Source organism: Anomaloglossus baeobatrachus, chromosome 5, assembly GCF_048569485.1.
Source record: "Anomaloglossus baeobatrachus isolate aAnoBae1 chromosome 5, aAnoBae1.hap1, whole genome shotgun sequence".
NCBI lineage: Eukaryota > Metazoa > Chordata > Amphibia > Anura > Aromobatidae > Anomaloglossus > Anomaloglossus baeobatrachus.
The window spans coordinates 26,312,647-26,335,646 of record NC_134357.1 but is presented as its reverse complement, the minus strand read 5'-3'; the positions used below and the strand labels follow the sequence as shown (position 1 = coordinate 26,335,646).

Sequence of the window (23,000 nt, the reverse complement as noted above, 5' to 3'; positions counted from 1 at the left end):
TCATGACAGATCACACCTGCTCTGTAGATACTTGCTCTTCTGTAGCGGGTCATCTCTTACTGTGCAGGGAGATGGCGCAGGAGAGATTCTGTCCTCCCTGCACAGGCTGGACATGGGCACTGCGCCCCCGCTGCTGTTAAAGGAGGCACAGGGATCCTTCCTCCAGCTGTGCCGCTTGGTTGCTTAATAAATCAAAGAGGAAAAGGAGAAGTAAAAGGGCATTTTTTTTGCAAAAATACATTTATGAAGGAGCTAAAAATGTAATAAATTAGCCAGTAAATATCAGTTGGCCCTGGAGGGCGACTTTAGAGAGGTTATTACACATCAGGGAGTTAAAAAAACAAAACAAATACATTCTGGGGTAGCACCTTTACCAGCACAAGGTGCTCAGGCCGGTGATCACTTTGGTGTAGACGCGCACCCACTGCTAGGCAAATACAAACACCAATCTTCAAGGATAATTAGTATATATATACAAGGCTTGTGCCGGCATGCTTACCTTTTCACGAGGGAGCGTCACACAGGTCCTACTCCTGAGATTATGGTGTGTGTGTGTGTAGGATTAATGATCTGCAATAAACACTAGCGGGGTCTTAACTGTTTGGCATTACACTGATTTGATCATGAAACCAGTAGTGCAATAATTTCTCCAATGTGTCCCAATAGCTATTCTACAACACAGCAGGCCACATATTGCTGATGCAACTAAAAGCAAGATGTCTGGCCTAAACGTGCTCCCGTGGCTGCAGCGTCTCCAGACTGGTCTCCCGTGGCTGCAGCGTCTCCAGACTGGTCTCCCGTGGCTGCAGCGTCTCCAGACTGGTCTCCCGTGGCTGCAGCGTCTCCAGACTGGTCTCCCGTGGCTGCAGCATCTCCAGACTGGTCTCCCGTGGCTGCAGCATCTCCAGACTGGACTGGTCTCCCATGGCGGCAGCATCTCCGGAGTAGTCTCCCATCGAGCACATTGGGAACATCATTGGTTGGGGATTACACAGGAGTTGCCAGCAGCGAATCTTGAGAATTTACCCAAGTGCATTCAGCGCAGCAGAACCTTCCTCAGACAACCATTATTAATCTTAGGGGCACTTTGCACGCTGCGACATCGCAGGCCGCCCCCGTCGCAACTGCGATATCCTTGTGATAGCTGCCGTAGCGAACATTATCGCTACGGCAGCTTCACATGGACTCACCTGTCCTGCGACCGTCGCTCTGGCCGGCGACCCGCCTCTTTATTAAGGGGGCGGGTCGTGCGGCGTCACAGCAACGTCACACGGCAGGCAGCCAATAGAAGCGGAGGGGCGGAGATGAGTGGGATGTAAACATCCCGCCCACCTCCTTCCTTCCGCATATCCTACGGAACCCGCAGTGACGCCGGTAGGAGATGTTCCTCGCTCCTGCGGTTTCACACACAGCGATGTGCGCTGCCGCAGGAGCGAGGAACGACATTGGACTGTCGCGTCAGCGTAATCATGGATTACGCCGACGCTGCACCGATGATACGATTACGACGCTTTTGCGCTCATTAATCGTATCATCGAGCCTTTACACACTACAATGTCGCATGCGATGCCGGAAGTGTGTCATTTTCAATTTGACCCCACAGACATCGCACCTGCGATGTCGTAGTGTGCAAAGCCCCGACTTAGTAATAGCTGCCAAGATGTATAAGTGCCAGGATCTCTGTATGTGGCACTCATACTCAAGACTAAAAAAAAAAAAATCTCAATTTAATTTAAAGTTTGTTTTTTTTTTTTTTATTTCCAGATCAGTAACACGTCTCCTTCCTGTGATTTCCAGCATTCTACATCTTTCTCTTCTTGATGGTACAATTTCAATCTTGGTGTGTGTATATGTATAGTTTGTTGTGTTTTTTTTTTTTAATTTAAAAGACAACACTGTGCCCATTTACCCTAAAAAAAAAAAACAAAACAAAACAAAAAAAAAAAAATACAAACTTTTAGGGTACGTTCCCACAATACAGAGACACTTGTCTAAACGCTAGTGACCTCTACAGAACACAGCGGTCCGTGGCAACGATCTGGAGTCTGGGCGCTGAGGCCTTTCACTGCGTTTTCCCCGTTGAGAAGACTCACGTCTCCGCATGCATAAATGGACATGTGGTGGCTCAGATTTCCACCTCGCAGGTGACTTTACCCTGCGCACAACAGAAATATAGTGGGCAGGAGATTTCTATAAATCGCATCCACTGTGTTTGTACTGTACAACGCAGTGTCAAAACCGCTGCAAATCCTATATGAATCCGACCTAAAAGTCTGAAATCCAGAGAATTCTCAAATGAAATTCTAATGCTTCTTGCTTCATTCCCCTACAGAATCAGATCCAGTAATCGCGTGTCCCTTCCGACGTGGTTACTGTGGTGTGATTTCCCTAATGCATCTAGTTAAAAATATTTTTAAGTAGCTATAATCACAGCTGATACCTGATGGCGCCTATAGTATTAGTCAACCAACCCTCTTTATTTTTCCTAAGTATGAAGGCTCCACAACTCTCCCCCCGATGGGAAAGATAGATCTGCACGTAGGGTTTGGGAACGTCAGTTCTTTTGCTCCTGCAGGAGACGGAGGTGTCGGAAGCGGAGGATTCCCCACTGAAAACAGACTCATACTTGGCCAAGGCTAATGATGTGCAATGGGGAGTGAGGAGACACAATGGTCAGACCAACAAGCATTTGGCCAAGAATTTGTCAAAAATAATTAATAATTGTATGTTCTAGAATGGAGACATAAATAGGCTTCGTCCTAATCCCAGTGATATTTACACAACACCTGTGTGCATTCTTACACGTGAGCACGCAGCCCTGTGCAGGACTGGACCGCCCGGACTAGGCGAGGACAGGATAAGAGAATCAGTCCAGGGATTCATCACATATTTATACTGTGATCAAACCAAATACATCATACCACTTGTATTTAACAAAAACACACACACACCCAGGTGTAAATACCAGGAGATGTCAGAAGCTGTCACTATATACACTAGCGCCAATTATTGGATGTACATTATAAAAACTGAAAAGACAAAGAAGGGGGGGGGGGAAATGGTGTCTAATTCGGTGGTACCAAAAAAGATTTAAATAGGTGCACTAACCTGGTGTGGTTTGTGTTACAGACATACAACTAACACCACGTAATAAAGGAAGGCTGCTGCAGAACCCAGGAAGATAGCGATGAAGTGGAAGAAAAGGGTTAATCTGCCCTGCCAAAAGAAGATCACCGGAGATCGATGGAGATTAAACCATCTGATTTTATTGTTCTACGCGTTTCGAAGCTGTATAACCCCTACAGGAACAAAATCAACAATGTACATTTTATTCCTGAAGAAGGCGTTATACCAGTTCTGAAATGCATAAAACAATAAAATCAGATGTTTTAATCTCCGTCAATCTTCTTCTGGCAGCGTAGATTAACCCCTTTTCTTCCCTCTACTTCATCATAATTATTGGATGTAAAAAACCCTAAGTCACTATCGACCCTTTAACGAGCCTTGGCACATGACATAGGATAAGAAGCCAAATCGGACAGTATTTGAGATTTGTTTTGGAGCGTTTGCCCCTCATTAGTGAAAAGCATCAAATTGGATTTGGTTGGGTGAGAGACTTCCGATAGGGCGTCTAAAGCTTCTCCTTGTGGAGAGTCACTAGCTGATGTAAGGAGACTTCAAGGCCATGCAATGCTCCTCTGGGAATCTAGATCTGTAAATATCCTCTTCAGTGAGGCACTGATGAGGACGAAATATCATCTTACTTTAACCACGTTATACAGGTATCTGAATTTAGTCAAAGTATGGACCACAATGTCTGGACTGACCACGGGTCTCCTGCCCCAAGCTCCACAACTTCATATATGCCTACGAAGCTGCTGAGATCCTTTTTGAAAAAAAAATATGAAACCAAAAAATAGTGGCTTTGTTAAAAATTGTAGAATAAATCTACTACAGTATATGGGGAAAAAAAATTATTGGAACTAGATGGATGCACTATTCTATAAAGCTGGGTTTAACTACAGGGCTGGAGATTAGCAGCCAATCCTGAAAAAGAAAAAAAATGCCGCTACCATTACTAATCCTCATCACATCAAACAATGGGCAGAAGTAAATCTAAAAAAAAAAAAAAACAAAAAAAAAAACCTAAAAAAACTAAATAAATCCCCAAACCAAAAAAACGGAGATTTCTTTTAAAATATTGCTGACATGAGAATAATAATAAAGTGTCAAGTGCATATAATTTAATCAAACCAGTACATAATGAGTAGGGCTTAATATATACAGTATATGTGAGCAAATATAATTCACATATGACATCTAAAGTAGAAACATAACTGCCAATATATACTATAGACAAATAAGGTCACATATACAAGGTCACCTCTCAAAGGCTGAATAGACAATACATATAACCAATTTAAGTACGGTTTAAGAGATAAGGACATTGTTACCAATGTAAACACCGCCACACTAAACACAGAGATCCCCGACGTACGTTTTGCTACAGCTTCATTATAAGAGGTCTCATAATAAATACAAAAACACCAGTAAAATCTTGTTTAATACAAAGGCGCAGCTACATATTCATTATACTATGCCTTCTGGTGAAGCACAAATCATACTCTTCATATACCGCAGAGGTTTACTAAAAAACCTCAAGTCTTCTACATTCTGATCAGACTGTATGAAGTCCACATCACCTAAAATTTCTTAAAAGCAGGGCCAGTGTCAGCACCCATGGAAATGCTGGGGCCCTGGACAGCTGAGGAGGCCCATATGATGTCTTCAGTCCTGCGGGCCCCAGGCGGAGTTCCAGGGACTGCAATGCTTGGGCTGGCATCCTGGATAGTGCAGGTGCCGGCCCTTTAATCCACGCTGGCACACAGCATTCACGGCTGAATTCTCCGACTGTAATGGGTGGAGCTCAGCAGAGAAATTCTGCTAAAAGGACCTGTATATAATCTATTACACTGCAGGGGGCGTGACTGAATTAAAAAAAGAAAAAAAAGAAAAATTAAAAAAAAAAAAATGTATCAGTTCTTTGGATGAGCGTCCCATGGTTTTTTTTTCTGTTGACAAACTTCTGGAACAGCAGCGCCGGGGGTTATAAAATTGAGTCCATCTAAAGTAAGATTTTTTATTTTTTTTTTTAAAAAAAATGCAAAACATGTACTGACAACGTTATCCATAAGTTAGACTGACATATGCACAAAAGGATACAAATTAATTTCCAAAGTAAATCACTTATGGAAGCTTTTCAAATTTACACAGATACGGAATTGGAAAAAGAAAAAAAAAAAATTACATAAAACAATTGCGAGATAAACAATCAATTAATGGAAATCAGCATTTTAAATATTTATATAATTCCTCACTTCTTGACATTATCACGAGAGGGTATTTTCCCTTTGTTAAAAAAACCTTCATATTATTTCAAAGAAAAATTAGTTTCCAAAAGTAGAAAAAAGTAAAAACATTTAAAAAATACACAAAAATTAAAAAAAACAAAAAAAAACAACTTTTAATAGGAGGCAGATAGGAGACTTTGTACACATATCTGAAGATGTCAATTTTTAATGTCTGCCAATTTTGCACTAGTGTAATATGGGCGCATTTCATCACCAGCAGCTCCCCGGTAATACAAGGAGACTCCATGCCATATCATGGAGGCAGAAATGCAACCGCATTACACTCCTCGGACATGCTGCAGAGATCAGAACCTCAGCAGCTACAGATTTCGCATTCTTTAAAGACTAACCAAACTTTTGACCTATTTTTAATTTTCACTTTTTAGGTTCTTTAATTGGGCAGTAGGGGGTCCACCACGAGACTCCTACCGTAATCGTTCAGAGGACCTCCAAGTCTTCCACAGCTCAGAAGTGCACCGATCAAGCCTATGACTTTATATATTACAGCAAGTCAAAAGTTTAGTTATTCTTTAGTCATTCCTCAGTTCACTTTCACATTATAGCCGTAAACGTGAGTGTAAAATTCCTTTAAGTGCTCACTCACACATCCTTCTTTTTGCCGGTTTCGCGGATCCGGCGCGCCCCCGTACAGTGAATACAGTACAATGACAGCGCTGTAACTTCCGGGTCACATGACAGCACGTGACTGGCGCTTGTTGCGCTGTCATTGTACTATATTCACTGTACGGGAGCGCGCCGGATCCGCAAAACCGGCAAAAAGAAGGATGTGTGAAACTGGCCTAACCCGAAACTTGGCAAAAAGAGGGACACCAATTTACTATAAAATGGAGTGATTATGCCATGCGTAGAGATCGCAACCGGCCTCTCTGCCGTATTCATCACACGTCGTCTGCATAATACGTCCAGCACTGGCAGACACAAAAGAAGAGGGCCCCCGTGCAAGAACAGTAACTGGGCCCTTTGCAGCCCAATAACAAATCGTAATGCACTATTATACACCTACGTTGGAAGTGGAAATGGGCCCCCGACCTCTTGTGGGGCTGCACAGGTTGCACTAGTGATAGGTCGGCACGTTCTGTTGCCCAGCACACAGTTCCTCCGGAGAAAGGCGGCACATTCTGGTGCACAGTCCTTTCTGAGCAGGAGAAAAAGCCCCGCCCCCGAGGAGCCAAAAGACATGTAATTCCACATAAGGAGGCAGATTCTCAACGGCAAAACTCCGTCTCAGAATACTATAGGGCTTCAGTATAGCTAAGGAATGCCTCATTCTGTGCCATAGCTGCCGGATTAAAGGAATTCCAGTGTATAATGCAGACAATAAAAATATTCACGATCATCTCACCAAAGAGACAATTAAGTCTTCCTGAGCAGATCCCGAGATTTATATGCAGAAGCCTTCATGTCTTGCCCCTAGGATACTTCTAAGATTCTTAGGAAACTGAAAAATCAGTCATATGCCGATTTTTAAAATATCACATTACATGGAATATTTCCCATAGAAATTGAGGTATTTTATAGATCGTACAGATTAGCTTATAATGACGGAGCCATGTCCTTGTATTCACAGTTCTTTCCAAGATACGTCCTGGGGAGGGTGAAAGGACTGGACACATATCTGGATATCTGACCATTCAGCAGTTTTGCCTGCACGGCAGAACTCCGGTGACCACATACCCCTATGATTACATGGACATGTCCGATATTATTCATTAGCTCTGCCCAATTTGGCTATTAGGATACAACGGGTAAACTGGTTTGCAAAACGTTCCCTTCCATTCCCTAACACCACTGATTTGCAGAACGCAACTAGACAGATGCAAATTGTGCTCAAAGCAATCTCGGTCTTGTATGGACACAAATATTTCATCCTTCTTGGGAATCGTCAGTGCAGAGTATCCTTCCAGCGTGCCTTTCCTACACAGAGAAGGCATGAAGGCATCTGCATATATCTGTGTACTCCGTCTCATAGTGCCTCCTATTAAAAATGAGGATTCTGAGTGTGAGCATCCGGTTTGTTACAGATCCAGTGTTTATCCGAGTAGCAGGAAACGCTGGAGATGCGGCCGCTGTTCACCAGCACACAGTTCGAAAAGCCGACGATCGGGAACCTGGAGGGAGAAAGAAAGAAAAATTGTAATAATGTAAAAGATCACCATGTCTTTAGGATTTGTGCAAATATATCTTTCTTAGGTGGGTACAATCTGTAACTGGGTGAAAAAAAAATTGCTAACTAAAAGGAAAGAAAGAAAATAAGAATGAAGCAAGCGCTTCATACTCACCAAGGCTCCGGCTCGGCTGTACCCTCCTCCAGCCTCCCTGGGCCGCATATCATTGCTCGTCCATATGCACACCACACTGCTTTCCCCGCCCACTGGTCGGTCTGGCTTCTGTGACTGGTTGCAGTCAGACGCGCCCCCAGCCTGTGTGATCCTGTGACTGCAACCAGCCACCTCTCATCACGGCTCCTTAATTCTCTCCGTGGAGCGCACAGCAGGCAGTCATGCTCTATGGCCGCTCACTGTGACAGAGATGTAGTAAAGCTGGAATCGTCGTGGGACCTTGTGTGGATTACGTCACACCTGCAGGGTGTGTTGGGGTTAATAAAGTGTTTTTTGTATTTATTCCAAATAAAGGATTTTATGGTGTCTTTTTACTTACTTTCACTTACTGATTAGTGATAAGGCATCATAGAAGCTGCCATTACTAATCCAGGACTTAGTAGCTGCCATTAACCACTCATCACCCCGATTGCCAACGCACCCATGCAATCGGGAAGAGTGGGGCAAAGCGCAGGGATTGTCACATCTAATGGATGCAATAATCCTGGGCAGCTGCAGGCTGATATTTTTAGGCTGGACCTCCCCAGCCTGAGAATACCAGCCCCCAGCTGTCAGACATTCTCGGCTGGGGGTCAAAATTAGGGGGACCGCACTTTAAAATATTTTATTATTAATAATAATAATAATAATAAATAAATAAATAAAAAAAGCAGTCATTATTTTATCATAAAAATTGTTAATTGCAGCCAAATGGAGGAATCCAGAACCACCAGGAATAAGTGACCTTATAGAAAGAGTGTCCCTGCATAATTCCTATGACTTCATCCTAGCATTGAGAAGTAACCAGATGGGGAAAATTTAACTCCAGATGGGGAAATATAACTCCAGATGGGGAAATATAACTCCAGATGGGGAAATATAACTCCAGATGGGGAAATATAACTCCAGATGGGGAAATATAACTCCAGATGGGGAAATATAACTCCAGATGGGGAAATATAACTCCAGATGGGGACTTTGGATCAGCAACTTCACAAGAACACTTAAAGCATAGCCGGCTGACGACAAGAACAACCTATTTATATTTATGACGTGTTGTTAATTAAAGTGTGGACGGCAGTGTAAACAGATTGCAGAAACTACAAATGATAAGTAAAAATAATTAATGTAGGATAAACAGTCACCTGTTCTACTTGGTTTCTTCCCTAAACTTCCCCTATAACCGCCCCTATCTATCCCCCCAGTTATTTTAGATTAAGTATTAAACTCCGTATCTTTTGGTTGTGGAATGAGAGCACAGATGATACGTATTGATCTCATTTAGTAAGATGTACATCAGTGATTTACTGTGTTATTTAGTACTATATTTATAAGTCATAAAGAGTTCTCTTATTTTACATGGTTAGAAATACTTCCCCCTCCCCTGATCCCTTCCCATTTTCTCCAATAGAATTCTTCTAATAAGATGTTACCTCATTTACCCTTATTCCCTCCCCCATAAAATATTTATTTATTAATCTTCTTAATTAATCTCACGGGAAACTTTGAAACAGTGCGAATTTGGACTTTTATAATCTGGGTCCACCCAGCCCCAAATCCAGAGTGATCACTATAACCAGGGCTGTGGGACGCTCTGAAGAGCCCCCGGCTGAATTCATTGCAGTAGGAGCGCCGACCTTGGCAATCTCCGGCGGGCACATTAATAATGAATGGAGAGACAGTGCACATGATCGTCATCCACTTTGTTCAGCCGCAGCTCGGCAAACAGCATTTTAAAAATTAATGCAAAAAACAGATGGTCTTTGTGCATCAGTTATTTTCTTTCCACACGTCCAGAAACTGTAAGTACATCTCAGCCCCAAAAACAGATGCCACAGAGGAGACTAGCACAGGCTGAGATACATCCTCTCCTCTACCCCATGCACAGATCTTTTTATGCAGAAAATTACTCCGATTTTCATTTAGAAATTTACGCAAATATTTAAAGTGTGACTACGGTCTAGGGGATTGTGCTTCTTCTCAGAGTGTGGAGAATAAAAAAGCCCCATACACAAGGTCAGATCACAACTCCATGTTGTTTAAAGGTATAAATGGGATTCTTTTTTGTGTACAGGGCATGAATTTCATGCAGCAGATATTTTTGCGTCATATCAACATGAAGAATAGTACCAATGTCAATAGTGTGTACAAGAAGGTCTGAATAGCTCATAAAAAGAGCAAATTAATTGTGTGATCTAAGTTACATAAAAAAAAAAAACTGCCAACACAACAACCACTGAAACCACAACAGCCACCAGAACCACAGCCACCAGAACCACAACAACCACCACGAGAACCACAACAACCACCAGAACCACAACAACCACCAGAACCAAAACAACCACCAGAACCAAAACAACCACCAGAACCAAAACAACCACCAGAACCAAAACAACCACCAGAACCAAAACAACCACCAGAACCAAAACAACAACCACCAGAAAACAAAAAAAAAAAAAAAATTTGCACAAATACACCAAAGATGGAAATTTTCAGAACTGTTCCATAGAAAACAATGAATATTTGCATAAGACTGAAAAAAGAAACATTTGTATTTAAATAGTTTATGATTCTGGTAAACTCACATATATCCATGACACAGCATAAGATTGGGTTATAATTGGAGGTTCCTTTTACATGATCCTCCAGGTAATCTGATCAGTACCGCCGGATCCCAAGGATTCGATTATAGTGTACGGTACCATCTCATTGCACTTTACAGGCGCCACACAGGATTACGTACTTACATGTTGTTATCATAGATGGAGCCATTTGTCCAGACCCACGGCTTAGATTCGTTTTCCCTTCTCAGACCGATCCAGTGATCAGAAGAGCCTTTAAATCGGAGAATAAAGTCCTGCAAAATAAAAAACAACCTAAGACTTCTAGAAATTCAGAGCCACCATCACCACGAACGGGTGATTTTTTTTTTTAGTCTTTGCGCTTTTGTTCTTTTTTCTTCACCTCTTCCAAGAGAAGCGACTTTCATTATGCCGTCCCCATAGCCGTGCACGGTCTTGTTTTTTTTCCAGGACGGCTTGTAGTTTTGAATGAAGCCATTCACTGTACCACATAAAGATACTCGGAAAACGGGAAAATTCCAAGTGGAGTGAAATGTTGCAAAAAAAAAAAAACCCCAAAAACACAAAAGATCTGATTCTTCTACTACGATTACGGCAATGACAAATCATCACTGGCAGAACTTTAGGGGGGGGGTTGCCACATTGTTGCCAGCAGATGATAGAATAAAATGAGAAAATACGTCTTGTCTTCAAAAACAGTACCAATAAAAGTGACAGCTCATGAAAAAGATCTGAATTCGCCATCTGTAGTAGTATTGACTGTGCCATGAAAGTCAACTATTCACCACCACCCATAATTAAAAACGGCTATTGCAGGAAGGCGGTAATGTAAGCCAATCCTCCTCCTCACAGTACCCGTTGTTCCTTGTATAGTTGCACTTTTGGGGGTCCCGGACCCCAGCCCTGCCCCCTAAAAGGTACTTACCAGCTCATATTTCCGGTCGATAATGGCGAGAGACGCGTTCTTGGAGGCGCAGAAATCCTGGCTGTTCTCCCATTCACTAATATTTGTGGAGAAATAATAACATTTTCTCATGTACCAGATCCAGCCGTCTTCACAGGGGTCACGGGAGTCGGGTAGAGTAATTTTGGAGTTAGGGGACTGACATTTATCTGTAAAGAAACATTATACATTGACCTTCCATAATCCAAGATCACTTTTCATTGTAATAGCGGACGGTCATATATGAAAAAATAGATCTAAATTACTGATTATCACTCTGACATTCTGAATTATCAGATGGACATTACAAAATATACGGACAGGGAATGAGACAGACAGAGAGACAGACAGACAGACAGAGGGAGAGAGAGCGCGAGACAGACAGAGGGAGAGAGAGCGCGAGACAGACAGAGGGAGAGAGAGCGCGAGACAGACAGAGGGAGAGAGAGCGCGAGACAGACAGAGGGAGAGAGAGCGCGAGACAGACAGAGGGAGAGAGAGCGCGAGACAGACAGAGGGAGAGAGAGCGCGAGACAGAGGGAGAGAGAGACAGAGCGAGACAGACAGAGGGAGAGAGAGACAGAGCGAGACAGACAGAGGGAGAGAGAGACAGAGCGAGACAGACAGAGGGAGAGAGAGACAGAGCGAGACAGACAGAGGGAGAGAGAGACAGAGCGAGACAGACAGAGGGAGAGAGAGACAGAGCGAGACAGACAGAGGGAGAGAGAGACAGAGCGAGACAGACAGAGGGAGAGAGAGAGAGCGCGAGACAGACAGAGGGAGAGAGAGAGAGCGCGAGACAGACAGAGGGAGAGAGAGAGAGCGCGAGACAGACAGAGGGAGAGAGAGAGAGCGCGAGACAGACAGAGGGAGAGAGAGAGAGCGCGAGACAGACAGAGGGAGAGAGAGAGAGCGCGAGACAGACAGAGGGAGAGAGAGAGAGCGCGAGACAGACAGAGGGAGAGAGAGAGAGCGCGAGACAGACAGAGGGAGAGAGAGAGAGCGCGAGACAGACAGAGGGAGAGAGAGAGAGCGCGAGACAGACAGAGGGAGAGAGAGAGAGCGCGAGACAGACAGAGGGAGAGAGAGAGAGCGCGAGACAGACAGAGGGAGAGAGAGAGAGCGCGAGACAGACAGAGGGAGAGAGAGAGAGCGCGAGACAGACAGAGGGAGAGAGAGAGAGCGCGAGACAGACAGAGGGAGAGAGAGAGAGCGCGAGACAGACAGAGGGAGAGAGAGAGAGCGCGAGACAGACAGAGGGAGAGAGAGAGAGCGCGAGACAGACAGAGGGAGAGAGAGAGAGCGCGAGACAGACAGAGGGAGAGAGAGAGAGCGCGAGACAGACAGAGGGAGAGAGAGAGAGCGCGAGACAGACAGAGGGAGAGAGAGAGAGCGCGAGACAGACAGAGGGAGAGAGAGAGAGCGCGAGACAGACAGAGGGAGAGAGAGAGCGCGAGACAGACAGAGGGAGAGAGAGAGCGCGAGACAGACAGAGGGAGAGAGAGAGCGCGAGACAGACAGAGGGAGAGAGAGAGCGCGAGACAGACAGAGGGAGAGAGAGAGCGCGAGACAGACAGAGGGAGAGAGAGAGCGCGAGACAGACAGAGGGAGAGAGAGAGCGCGAGACAGACAGAGGGAGAGAGAGAGCGCGAGACAGACAGAGGGAGAGAGAGAGCGCGAGACAGACAGAGGGAGAGAGAGAGCGCGAGACAGACAGAGGGAGAGAGAGAGCGCGAGACAGACAGAGGGAGAGAGAGAGCGCGAGACAGACAGAGGGAGAGAGAGAGCGCGAGACAGACAGAGGGAGAGAGAGAGCGCGAGACAGACAGAGGGAGAGAGAGAGCGCGAGACAGACAGAGGGAGAGAGAGAGCGCGAGACAGACAGAGGGAGAGAGAGAGCGCGAGACAGACAGAGGGAGAGAGAGAGCGCGAGACAGACAGAGGGAGAGAGAGAGCGCGAGACAGACAGAGGGAGAGAGAGAGCGCGAGACAGACAGAGGGAGAGAGAGAGCGCGAGACAGACAGAGGGAGAGAGAGAGCGCGAGACAGACAGAGGGAGAGAGAGAGCGCGAGACAGACAGAGGGAGAGAGAGAGCGCGAGACAGACAGAGGGAGAGAGAGAGCGCGAGACAGACAGAGGGAGAGAGAGAGCGCGAGACAGACAGAGGGAGAGAGAGAGCGCGAGACAGACAGAGGGAGAGAGAGAGCGCGAGACAGACAGAGGGAGAGAGAGAGCGCGAGACAGACAGAGGGAGAGAGAGAGCGCGAGACAGACAGAGGGAGAGAGAGAGCGCGAGACAGACAGAGGGAGAGAGAGAGAGAGCGAGACAGACAGAGGGAGAGAGAGCGAGACAGACAGAGGGAGAGAGAGCGAGACAGACAGAGGGAGAGAGAGCGAGACAGACAGAGGGAGAGAGAGCGAGACAGACAGAGGGAGAGAGAGCGAGACAGACAGAGGGAGAGAGAGCGAGACAGACAGAGGGAGAGAGAGCGAGACAGACAGAGGGAGAGAGAGCGAGACAGACAGAGGGAGAGAGAGCGAGACAGACAGAGGGAGAGAGAGCGAGACAGACAGAGGGAGAGAGACAGAGAGAGGGAGAGAGAGACACACACACACAGACAGAGACACACACACACACACACACACAAATATAATGTGCTGGGATACAGGACTTTACTGAACTTCGTTTTCTGCATTGTGACCATTTGTGGTTCTTATCTCCGGCACTCACACACATTACGATGATTCATGACCCTGGAATTGTAGATTCCGGCCAGAATTTAGCACACACTTCCCTTTTCAATTCCCCCTTATCCGTTAATAACCACTCAGACACCAATTTATCTTTGGATAATTTTGGCCATAGCAGCCATTTATTAAACAAATACATAACATGTAAAAAATTGCATTATGGTAAGGTCCTTGAAGCTAAAACCCTGGTGATTCACATAACCAAAACATAGAACCAAATTGCTCCCAGCCGTTACCCACACTGGCTCAGGAGCACCAAACAGTGAGGGTTATTCCTCCATTAACCACCAAACACCCACGGGGGCCCCGACATACCCCGTCGGGATCCCCCAAAAATCACCAGGTGACCAACCATTCTGCCAATGAGGGGATCCATACCCGGATGGGTTCCCCGAACCAATTTAAACCAACTTCAAGGACCCACCAATAAACCTGCCACAACGAGGGCACCTTGATAACCTTCAAGTGCCTGAGACCCCCCACAATGGCAAAGCCCGTTCAATATCTCCCTGTGATCCAAGGGCCCACACAACGATCCTTACTGCATTCAAATGCACCCCATTCCCCTACCAAAATTCTTCATCCTTCCGCTCCAACTCCAAATGCCGTACTGCAACACCCCCATTGCGGCTAACAATTTTTGAGATAACCCTATGAGCCTTCACTCGAGCCTTATTCAGCTTCTCCCCATACTGTGCTTTTCCGCCCAAACCCTTGCCGGAAACCATGTCCGACCACACAATTATCATGCCTGGACAAGACACCCATAACCGCAACAAATCAGCTTAAATATTGTTCATCAAAATGCGAAAAAGCCGCTCACCCATTTCCCCCGACGTGTAAAACAACAATTCAGGAAGCCTGCCCAAAACGGGCAACGGGCATACCTATGCACCTCCTGCAATACCCTATTCCACCCCATACCCCTGATCCCGGGCCATCTGACAAGAACCCTATCCCTCTGAAAACCAGCTGTCTCCCGTTCCCTCTCGCCTCTGCTCCCTATGTCCCCCAGTACGCATTAGAATGGCCCAGGATCCAGACCAAGCAAAAAAAAAAAAAAAAAAAAAAAAAAAAAAAAAAAAAAAAGGGGGGGGGGGCTTCTGAAACAAAATGCACAAACCGCCAAGACCAATTAGCTCCCATACAAACACCAAAAATGACACCCCCCAGGCCCCACTCTATCGAAACCCGTCCCCCGGTCAATTATCCACAAAAACCGGCTGAACCTACAACTTAACAACGCTAAGACTTCCCTCGGCCAATCTGTTTAACTGTCTCAGCAGGGAGACCACACATAGAGGCTTCCGTCGCCGCCCCAATACCAAGAGAATGCAACGCACAAATCACCGGATCTAACCCCCATGATCTCAAACATGGACGAAAAACACTAATTACTGATCTTCGGACACAAAACCCATCCTCGTGACATAACAATGGGCCATCCTGACTCGGGTGGACCCTTGCCAAACTCAAAACACTGCCACGGGCACATACCCGGTGCCGTGAACTTCCTTAAACGAACCCACCTGCGTGCCCCCACTTGATCCATTTTTGATTTCCAGATCCAAATTTGATCCCCATGTTCCAAAATTAGGATGCCACTACTACCCCATCCCCCGGTGAACGTCATACTGGGAGATGCCAATTCACCAAAACACAACGCCCCGACAAAACGCCCACGAAAAAGCCAACCATAACAATGATACTACCATGCCGATGTACAAACTACATGCAAATTCCTTACCCAAACATTCCAATAAGCTAAATGACACAGGCCGTCAACCTGCAACCACTCACGCACTGCTCCCCGAGAACCCATGTGGCTTGATACGCCGCCCACGTGGTACCAGTCAAAAAAGGCCCGAATCAGTGGTCCTCCTGCTGGAAGACCCACTTTCCAAAACTGCGCAGGGCACTACAAGCTGCTGACGTCTGACTCCGGTGCACAACCCATAAACTACCCCACTGAAAACAAGAAAGGGAATCCGCTATTAGGTTCACTATACCCGGTACACGAGCTGTTGTGCACGCATTAAGTTTCAAACAATTCAACACCAGCTGCCGCAACACTTCGTACAACTGGGGAATAGGATGCTGAGACATGATTAATCGCCAGCACCACACCCATATTGTCATATTTAAACCTGATTCTACGTATTCGACAACTGGTGCCTCCACAAATGAAGTGGGACCAAAATTGGAAAAATTTCCAATAGCGACACATTCCTTATCACACCCTCCGCCATCCCACTTTCTGGTCACTGATCCACACACCACTAACCCTGAAAGAAGGCCCCGAAACCTGAGCCACCCGCAGCATCCGTAAACCACTCCCATTCGAAATATTCCCTCTCTCATCCCTTAGCAGCAACGACCATTATCCCATAGCAAAACCTCTCCCCAAACCGACAAGTCCCCTTATTGTTCCGCCGACAAAAGTATGTCGTGGTGAGGAGCAAGCACTGCAGCTGTAGCGCAAGCTAGCCGACGTGAAAAAAACTCAGCCCATTGACATTACCCAACACACAAAATTAAGTTTTCCCAAGTGATTGAACCTCCCTTAATTGTAATTTCCTTAACCGGCATGCCCTTGCTACATCCACTTTAAGCGCCGCGACCTTGTCGTCAGGAAGCCGAACCTCCCAAATCACTGAGTCAATTACAACACCCAGAAAACAAATACAAGTATTTGACCCAACAGTTCTTCAGGTGCAAAAAACACCCCAAAACACCTCGCTACCCCTTCCATTGTTGGTAGAATGCTGGTACACTGTGCCGAAACAACCGATCCCACAAAATTCATCCAGGTAATGTACCAGTGAAGCCAAACCAAAAATATCACGGACCACCCATTCTAAAAAGAACTAACAGTTTCACTAAATGCTCATGATATTGAACCACCCATTGGCAAGCAGCGGTCCACCAAATAATATCCCTCCCAACAACAACCCAATAACCGAACCCATTCCGGATGAACTGACAAGAGCCAAAAAGCTGACTCAACATCTGCCTGTTGCCATCAAAACACCCCTCCCACAACTTTTCTCCCATTTTATAGCCTCCTCAAAATGACGTATACACCACTGAACAAAGCTCAGCCAGTATACCATCATTCACTGACCTACCCCGGGATGAGACAGATGGTGGATCTGCCGAAATTAACCTGGCTCCTTCCTCGGCCCCACCCCCAATGGCGAAACCCTAAATTAGAAAAAGGGGGGGGGGGGGGGGAGGGCAAAACGGGCCTTCCCTTCTCCCCAACGCCTCCCCATTTCCCAACCTTTCAGCTACAACCACCGCATGTTGATACGCCGAAGGCAGATTCCTGGTTGTCCCTGTAACATCAAACAGGAGCAGGAATCCTAAAACCCTCTCCAACCTAACCTCAAAATTGTCAGTTTAGTCCCTATCAGGATACCTATTTAGGTACGGAAGCATCCGACTAAGCTCACCGGCGTCTGATCCTTGTGTATTAGAGGTAGCGGACTTGGGCTTATTCTTTTAAAAACACTTGGATGCCCATGGGATGTTCTGCTGCTCGGGTGCAGAGGTATTTTAAAAAAACAGCAAATGGCACCGAACTTGCATTACCCCTCATTAACTTATCCCCACAAACTGGCTTCTGGGACCCGGCCTTTCCGTACTGACCACTAGCACCCTGGCTTGAAGACTGGCCGTATAACCCAGCCATGCCCTGAATGGACTGCCCATACCTGGCAGGCTCCATCACCCGCACCCCAAACCTATATCCATCTGATCCCATGTTATGGTTGGACTGATAGAACACAGCCAGGTCTGCCCCTCATAAACCCTATAGGCCTCCCCAATGGAGCCCATATAGCAAAACCAATGAGAACAATTCTCCGGCCCTTTTTGCCAATTGCTTGCCCAAACTGCAACGCCTGCAATCAAATATCAAATGTCTGAGGAATCAAACTCCACCGCCACTTCTCATTTTCCTGCTTGCTAACATCATTTTCCCCTTTTTGTCCAACTAAACTTCTTGCCAATGGGGGGAGGGAAAATGTCTCAACATACTCATTCTTCCAGATCTTTTTCCTCACTTTCTTCTTAAGATGGGAATCCAATGGGCCCTCAAAACCCACATAAACCTCTCCGCGCGTGCGATCATCCAAATTAATCCTATCCTCCTTATTCTTTTCTGTTTGAGCCGATATTGGGGAAGAAATACTCCCCACCGTGGACTCACTAACCGCAATGACAGACAGATGAAGCCAAGCTGCCACTAGCGCCGGGGGTTTTTCTGGCCCCCCATCCGCGTCAGCAACGTGTGAACACAACTTAAATTCTGAAAAACTCCCCACCTGACGCATTCCCCCTGACACCCACCGGCACCCCCCAAATCCGAACCCCCCCGCCGACCTGTCACCCCCCCCCATACTGTGTACATGACAGAATGTGAAGACAAACAAAACATAGAATCATACTCACCAAGCTGCACAAGGGTAGAAACCCCGCCAGCCGGACCTCCTGCATCCTGACGTCCCTCCGATCTAGCTTGACTTGGATCCTCCCCTCTGACTCCGCTCCACTGGCTCTTGCAGCCGCACAGCCCGAGGCCCCAGAGGCCGCACATCCTGGACCCGTCGATCAGTGGCGCCGACAAAAGAGAGGGAGCTGCATATTCTCTTCAGGGTTCTCCGAGCGCAGCCCCCCCCCCGCTCCATGTGGCTCCTCTTCCAGACAGGGCCTCTGTAGCCTCAGGCCCTGAATGCCAGGCCCGATGTGTTGCCGACCGCAGCCGCCTGGCTTCGCCCGCTTCACAGGGATCCCTCTGAGACATCGATGCTGCAGGGAGGAGGGGCTCAGGGCGCTCGGCAGGTACATCACCAGAGCGCCCCGCCGCACCGCTGACGTCACTCGCCGACAAGGCGGCAGCAGGCCCCGCCCCCAACTCCAGCGCAGGCCTGCCAACCGCCGCTGGGCCCAGCCGCCCGTTTGAATTACTCACAGGCCGGGGCCTGCTGGACCTCGCAGCTCGCGGCGTCCGGCCTGGAGGGTCCCCGGAGGGGCTTCTGCGGCGACGCTGGGCCCTGGGAGTCAGGTCAGGTGACCGCCTCTCTGCCGGTCCAGACCTCCGGGGGCGCCGCTGTCGCAGGGGTGCAGTCCCTGCCCCCCCCGGACTCCCACCGAAGATTCTCGCTACCATGCTCTGCAGCCACCTGGGGGGATGGTCCCAGCAGCAGCTCTCAGCCGCTCCAGGAGCTGATCCACGGAGTCCATAACAGGTACAGGGATGGGGACTCTCAATTGTGTCCCAAAGCGGGAAAAGTGTCACTCCTCCCCCAGCTTCACCTTTTATCCTGTACCCGGGCTTACCCCACCTCCCCTACCCATGACACCATGACCTCCACTCCAATCAGTGTCATGCTGGCCTCCTCACATGCCCGGGGGGAGGGGGGGGGGGGGCAGTGCTCCGGCCATTCTTCATAGACCCAAATATGTGCCTAGTCATAGGGGAACAGTGCCGCACCCAGGGAGCAAAATATTAGTGCCAGATAGCAGAGACAACTCAGTACCCCAATGGTCATTCCTGTCCCCCCCAGTCTTCAGTGCAATATGTCACAATTTCTCCTCTCAGGACGAGACTCACCTTTAATAAGTGCAAGGACCACCAGACCGATAAATAATAACACACATATCACACATATCAGGGCTGTTAGAAGGGTCATTCTTTTTACTGAAAAAGAAAAAATAAATATGCAATTTACATAGGAGAATATAAAAAGGGAAAAAAAAAAAAAAAACAAAACATCATTTATGTCATTGTTTTAAAGTTTCTCTATTCACACCATACAATATATTAGATCACGGGTGAGGACCCCTTTTTTTTTTTTGCTAAGGCCATTTGGATATTTCAACCATCATTCGGGGCTGCATAAAATTACCAGCTATATTTGGTCAAACAATTAACTTCCCCGAAACGCATTGCCTGGAGCGGCTTCTCTTTGCTGTAGCTGTGAGGTTTGGTGATATTGACCTTGTTGCTTCTCACAGCGGCTTTTCCAGGTTTCCATCGGTTTGGAGCGCAACTGACTGATGAGTTGTGCACAGAATTGATCCCAGTGAGGTGCTCTGAACACAGACGTATATTACACTGCAGGTCTCCCACAGTGCGAAATGCATCACTGCTAACACATCATTTATAGAACTCCGCAGTGGGAGGTCAGCGGTACAAACGTCCGACAGGCCGAGCCGCCGAGGCTGGAGTCTCCGTCCGACAGGCCGAGCCGCCGAGGCTGGAGTCTCCGTCCGACAGGCCGAGCCGCAGAGGCTGGAGTCTCCGTCCGACAGGCCGAGCCGCAGAGGCTGGAGTCTCCGTCCGACAGGCCGAGCCGCAGAGGCTGGAGTCTCCGTCCGACAGGCCGAGCCGCAGAGGCTGGAGTCTCCGTCCGACAGGCCGAGCCGCAGAGGCTGGAGTCTCCGTCCGACAGGCCGAGCCGCAGAGGCTGGAGTCTCCGTCCGACAGGCCGAGCCGCAGAGGCTGGAGTCTCCGTCCGTCAGGCCGAGCCGCAGAGGCTGGTGTCTCCGTCCGACAGGCCGAGCCGCAGAGGCTGGAGTCCACGTCCGACAGGCCGAGCCGCAGAGGCTGGAGTCCACGTCCGACAGGCCGAGCCGCAGAGGCTGGAGTCTCCGTCCGACAGGCCGAGCCGCAGAGGCTGGAGTCGACGTCCGACAGGCCGAGCCGCAGAGGCTGGAGTCGACATCACAGAGACATCAAGCACTATATACATACCATAGAAGACACAGAGACATAAATAATACACATAAATACATCTACACAATACACCAAGATTGCAGTTTAGAAATCATAGGAGACATTGGGGCAGGAGCATATATATCACAGGAGACATCTGGGATAGAGGCTGCAGCACATCACAGGGACCTGCTGCTTCGGTCTTCATCTGCGGTATGGCAGCGCATCGCGTGCTAACTCCACCCACGAAATACGTCCTGACGCTGGAACTGACCAAGATAAGATGTAAATCCTTCAATGAGCCTGCAGCTTTCTGCAGTGAATGCTGTATGCGCATGCTTGCAGTGCAAGAGGAATTTTGAGGGCCAGCAGGAAAGACTGTGATTCCTGGGAATCGGCTGATTTTTTTTTTTTTTCTTTCTTTCTTTAAATTTGCTTTGTGAAAATTCAGCAAAATATCAGCTGACACTGCCAACGGTCCCGCGTAGAGTTGTCTGTACGTATTCTTACTGTTGCGCCCTGACACCGCCATCTTCACATTAGTCTTGGTATGTCCCATGTGCAGTTACGCCTTGACCTAGAGCACACATCATAAGATCACGGCACACAATGAAGTCACGGCCGGAAGTCCCTGCATAACGTGAAGATGGTGTCAGTACGCAGCAGCAGTAAGAGGAGGCGCGGAGAACAGGTAGTGGAGGAGAATATTAGGGTTTTTTCTTTATTTTGCTTTTTACATGTAAACTTTCATACCCCGAGGTCCAGAGCATAAAAAAAAAGGACATCAGATTTGTGAAGTGTTGGGGAAAAAAAAGGAAATAAAATGCTGGGAGTGGTGCTTTAAGTTCTGGAAATATAAGCAATGAAAAAAAGCCATCTCCAATGATGTAGTGCAGGCCGCATTAGCCAAGTGAAATTCTAGCTCATAAAGTGCAGCAGGTACAACATTCTTCCATCCAGACTAAAAATTAACACAAACGTATAGGTGAAACGAGTGACATTGCGGTGATGGGCCGCTTCATTAGACACGCAGCCTTTTAGAATTGGATTTTTCCTGTATGGACGTGACCACGGAGTGTGGCATAAAAGTAATTAGCTCTCCAAGCATAAGTTTTATTGTGAACCAAGTGACTATGAACAATTGATCATTATCAAACCTATAATGGCCGGAGTATTCTTCTCTAACTAGCGAACTTTGTTCCAGTGTCGCAGACTATATAGATTTTTGTGCGACTGAGGAAGTAACAACTCATCAATAGGATCAGAGGAGGATGTGAGAAACTGTTCTCATGAGGAGATCAGAAGAGACTATACACAGCATGGTGAGAATGAGGAAGAACACCAAAGAGAAAGTAGAGCCGCAAAAAAAAAAAAAAAAACAAAAAACAAAACACATACAAAAAAAAAAAAAACACGCAAAAAAACCGCACCCGAAGCAAGAACGCACCAGTGCATTTTTGGCTGCATTTTGCTGTGTTTTTGATTACTGCGTTTTTCCAATGCATTGCATGGGGGGAAAACGCAAGAAATAATTGACATGACCATTTTTTTTTAAGCTCAAAAACGCAGCTGGAAAAAAAAAAAAAAAAAAAAAAAAAGTTGTGTGCGGACAGCAAAAATGGAGTCATAGACTTTGCTGGGGAAGCAAAGTCATGCAGTTTTGAGGCCAAAAATGCACCCGAAAACGCCAGGAAAGATGCTCAGTGTGCACATAGCCTTTGTGCAACTCTGGCCTTATAGAGATTTCCCGGAAAGTGCACTGATCCGGAGAAGTCAACCCAGGGCTCAGCTGCCACTGACGACATTGCCAGCTGCTCTGTATTTCCCTGTGAGTGCTGCATGTTTGCCAGCTACATGTTACACTTCTGAGGGCGGGTTGTTATCTAGGATAGATCATTATCTAGCATAGCACTCTGTATGTGCACTAGTCCGATATGATATTTATGGAGACAAAAAAAAAAAAAAAAAAAAGCAAAACAAAAAAAACATTGCACTCCATGGTTTGTATACTTTAGCATTTCAGAGTGCAGCTGTCTGTTCTATATAGGTCATGTTGCTAAAGCGTGCAAACCATGAAGTGCAACTGTCTTTTTGGTTATTATGTGTCATGTTCAGTTTAGCACCTGTTCAGACTGCAAGTCTGGAGTGTCAGGTTTTTTTTGGTCTAAATTATAGAGACTCATGCCCTCTGACTGTGCACCCCTCCCCCCATTAGCCACAAGTGATTTTATTCTCTAGTAGAAAATTCCTAC

General features: G+C 46.9%; 1 protein-coding gene across 4 annotated transcripts in view; it reads right to left on the bottom strand.

Moving 5' to 3' along the window:
- Window positions 1–5,126: 5,126 nt before the first annotated feature.
- Window positions 5,127–23,000, bottom strand: part of LOC142310721 (C-type lectin domain family 2 member D-like) — a 38,035-nt gene continuing 20,161 nt past the window's right edge. For 2 of the 4 annotated variants that reach the window (XM_075348341.1, XM_075348340.1), the window contains exons 3-6: window positions 19,645–19,731; window positions 11,258–11,445; window positions 10,498–10,607; window positions 5,127–7,540 (exon numbers count right to left, since the gene is read on the bottom strand). In XM_075348341.1, coding sequence (XP_075204456.1) covers window positions 7,411–7,540; window positions 10,498–10,607; window positions 11,258–11,445; window positions 19,645–19,731 — 515 coding nt within the window. In that variant the 3' untranslated portion in view covers window positions 5,127–7,410. The remainder of the gene's footprint in view (window positions 7,541–10,497; window positions 10,608–11,257; window positions 11,446–19,644; window positions 19,732–23,000) is intronic. The other 2 variants (XM_075348343.1, XM_075348342.1) reach the window with 1 other exon arrangement.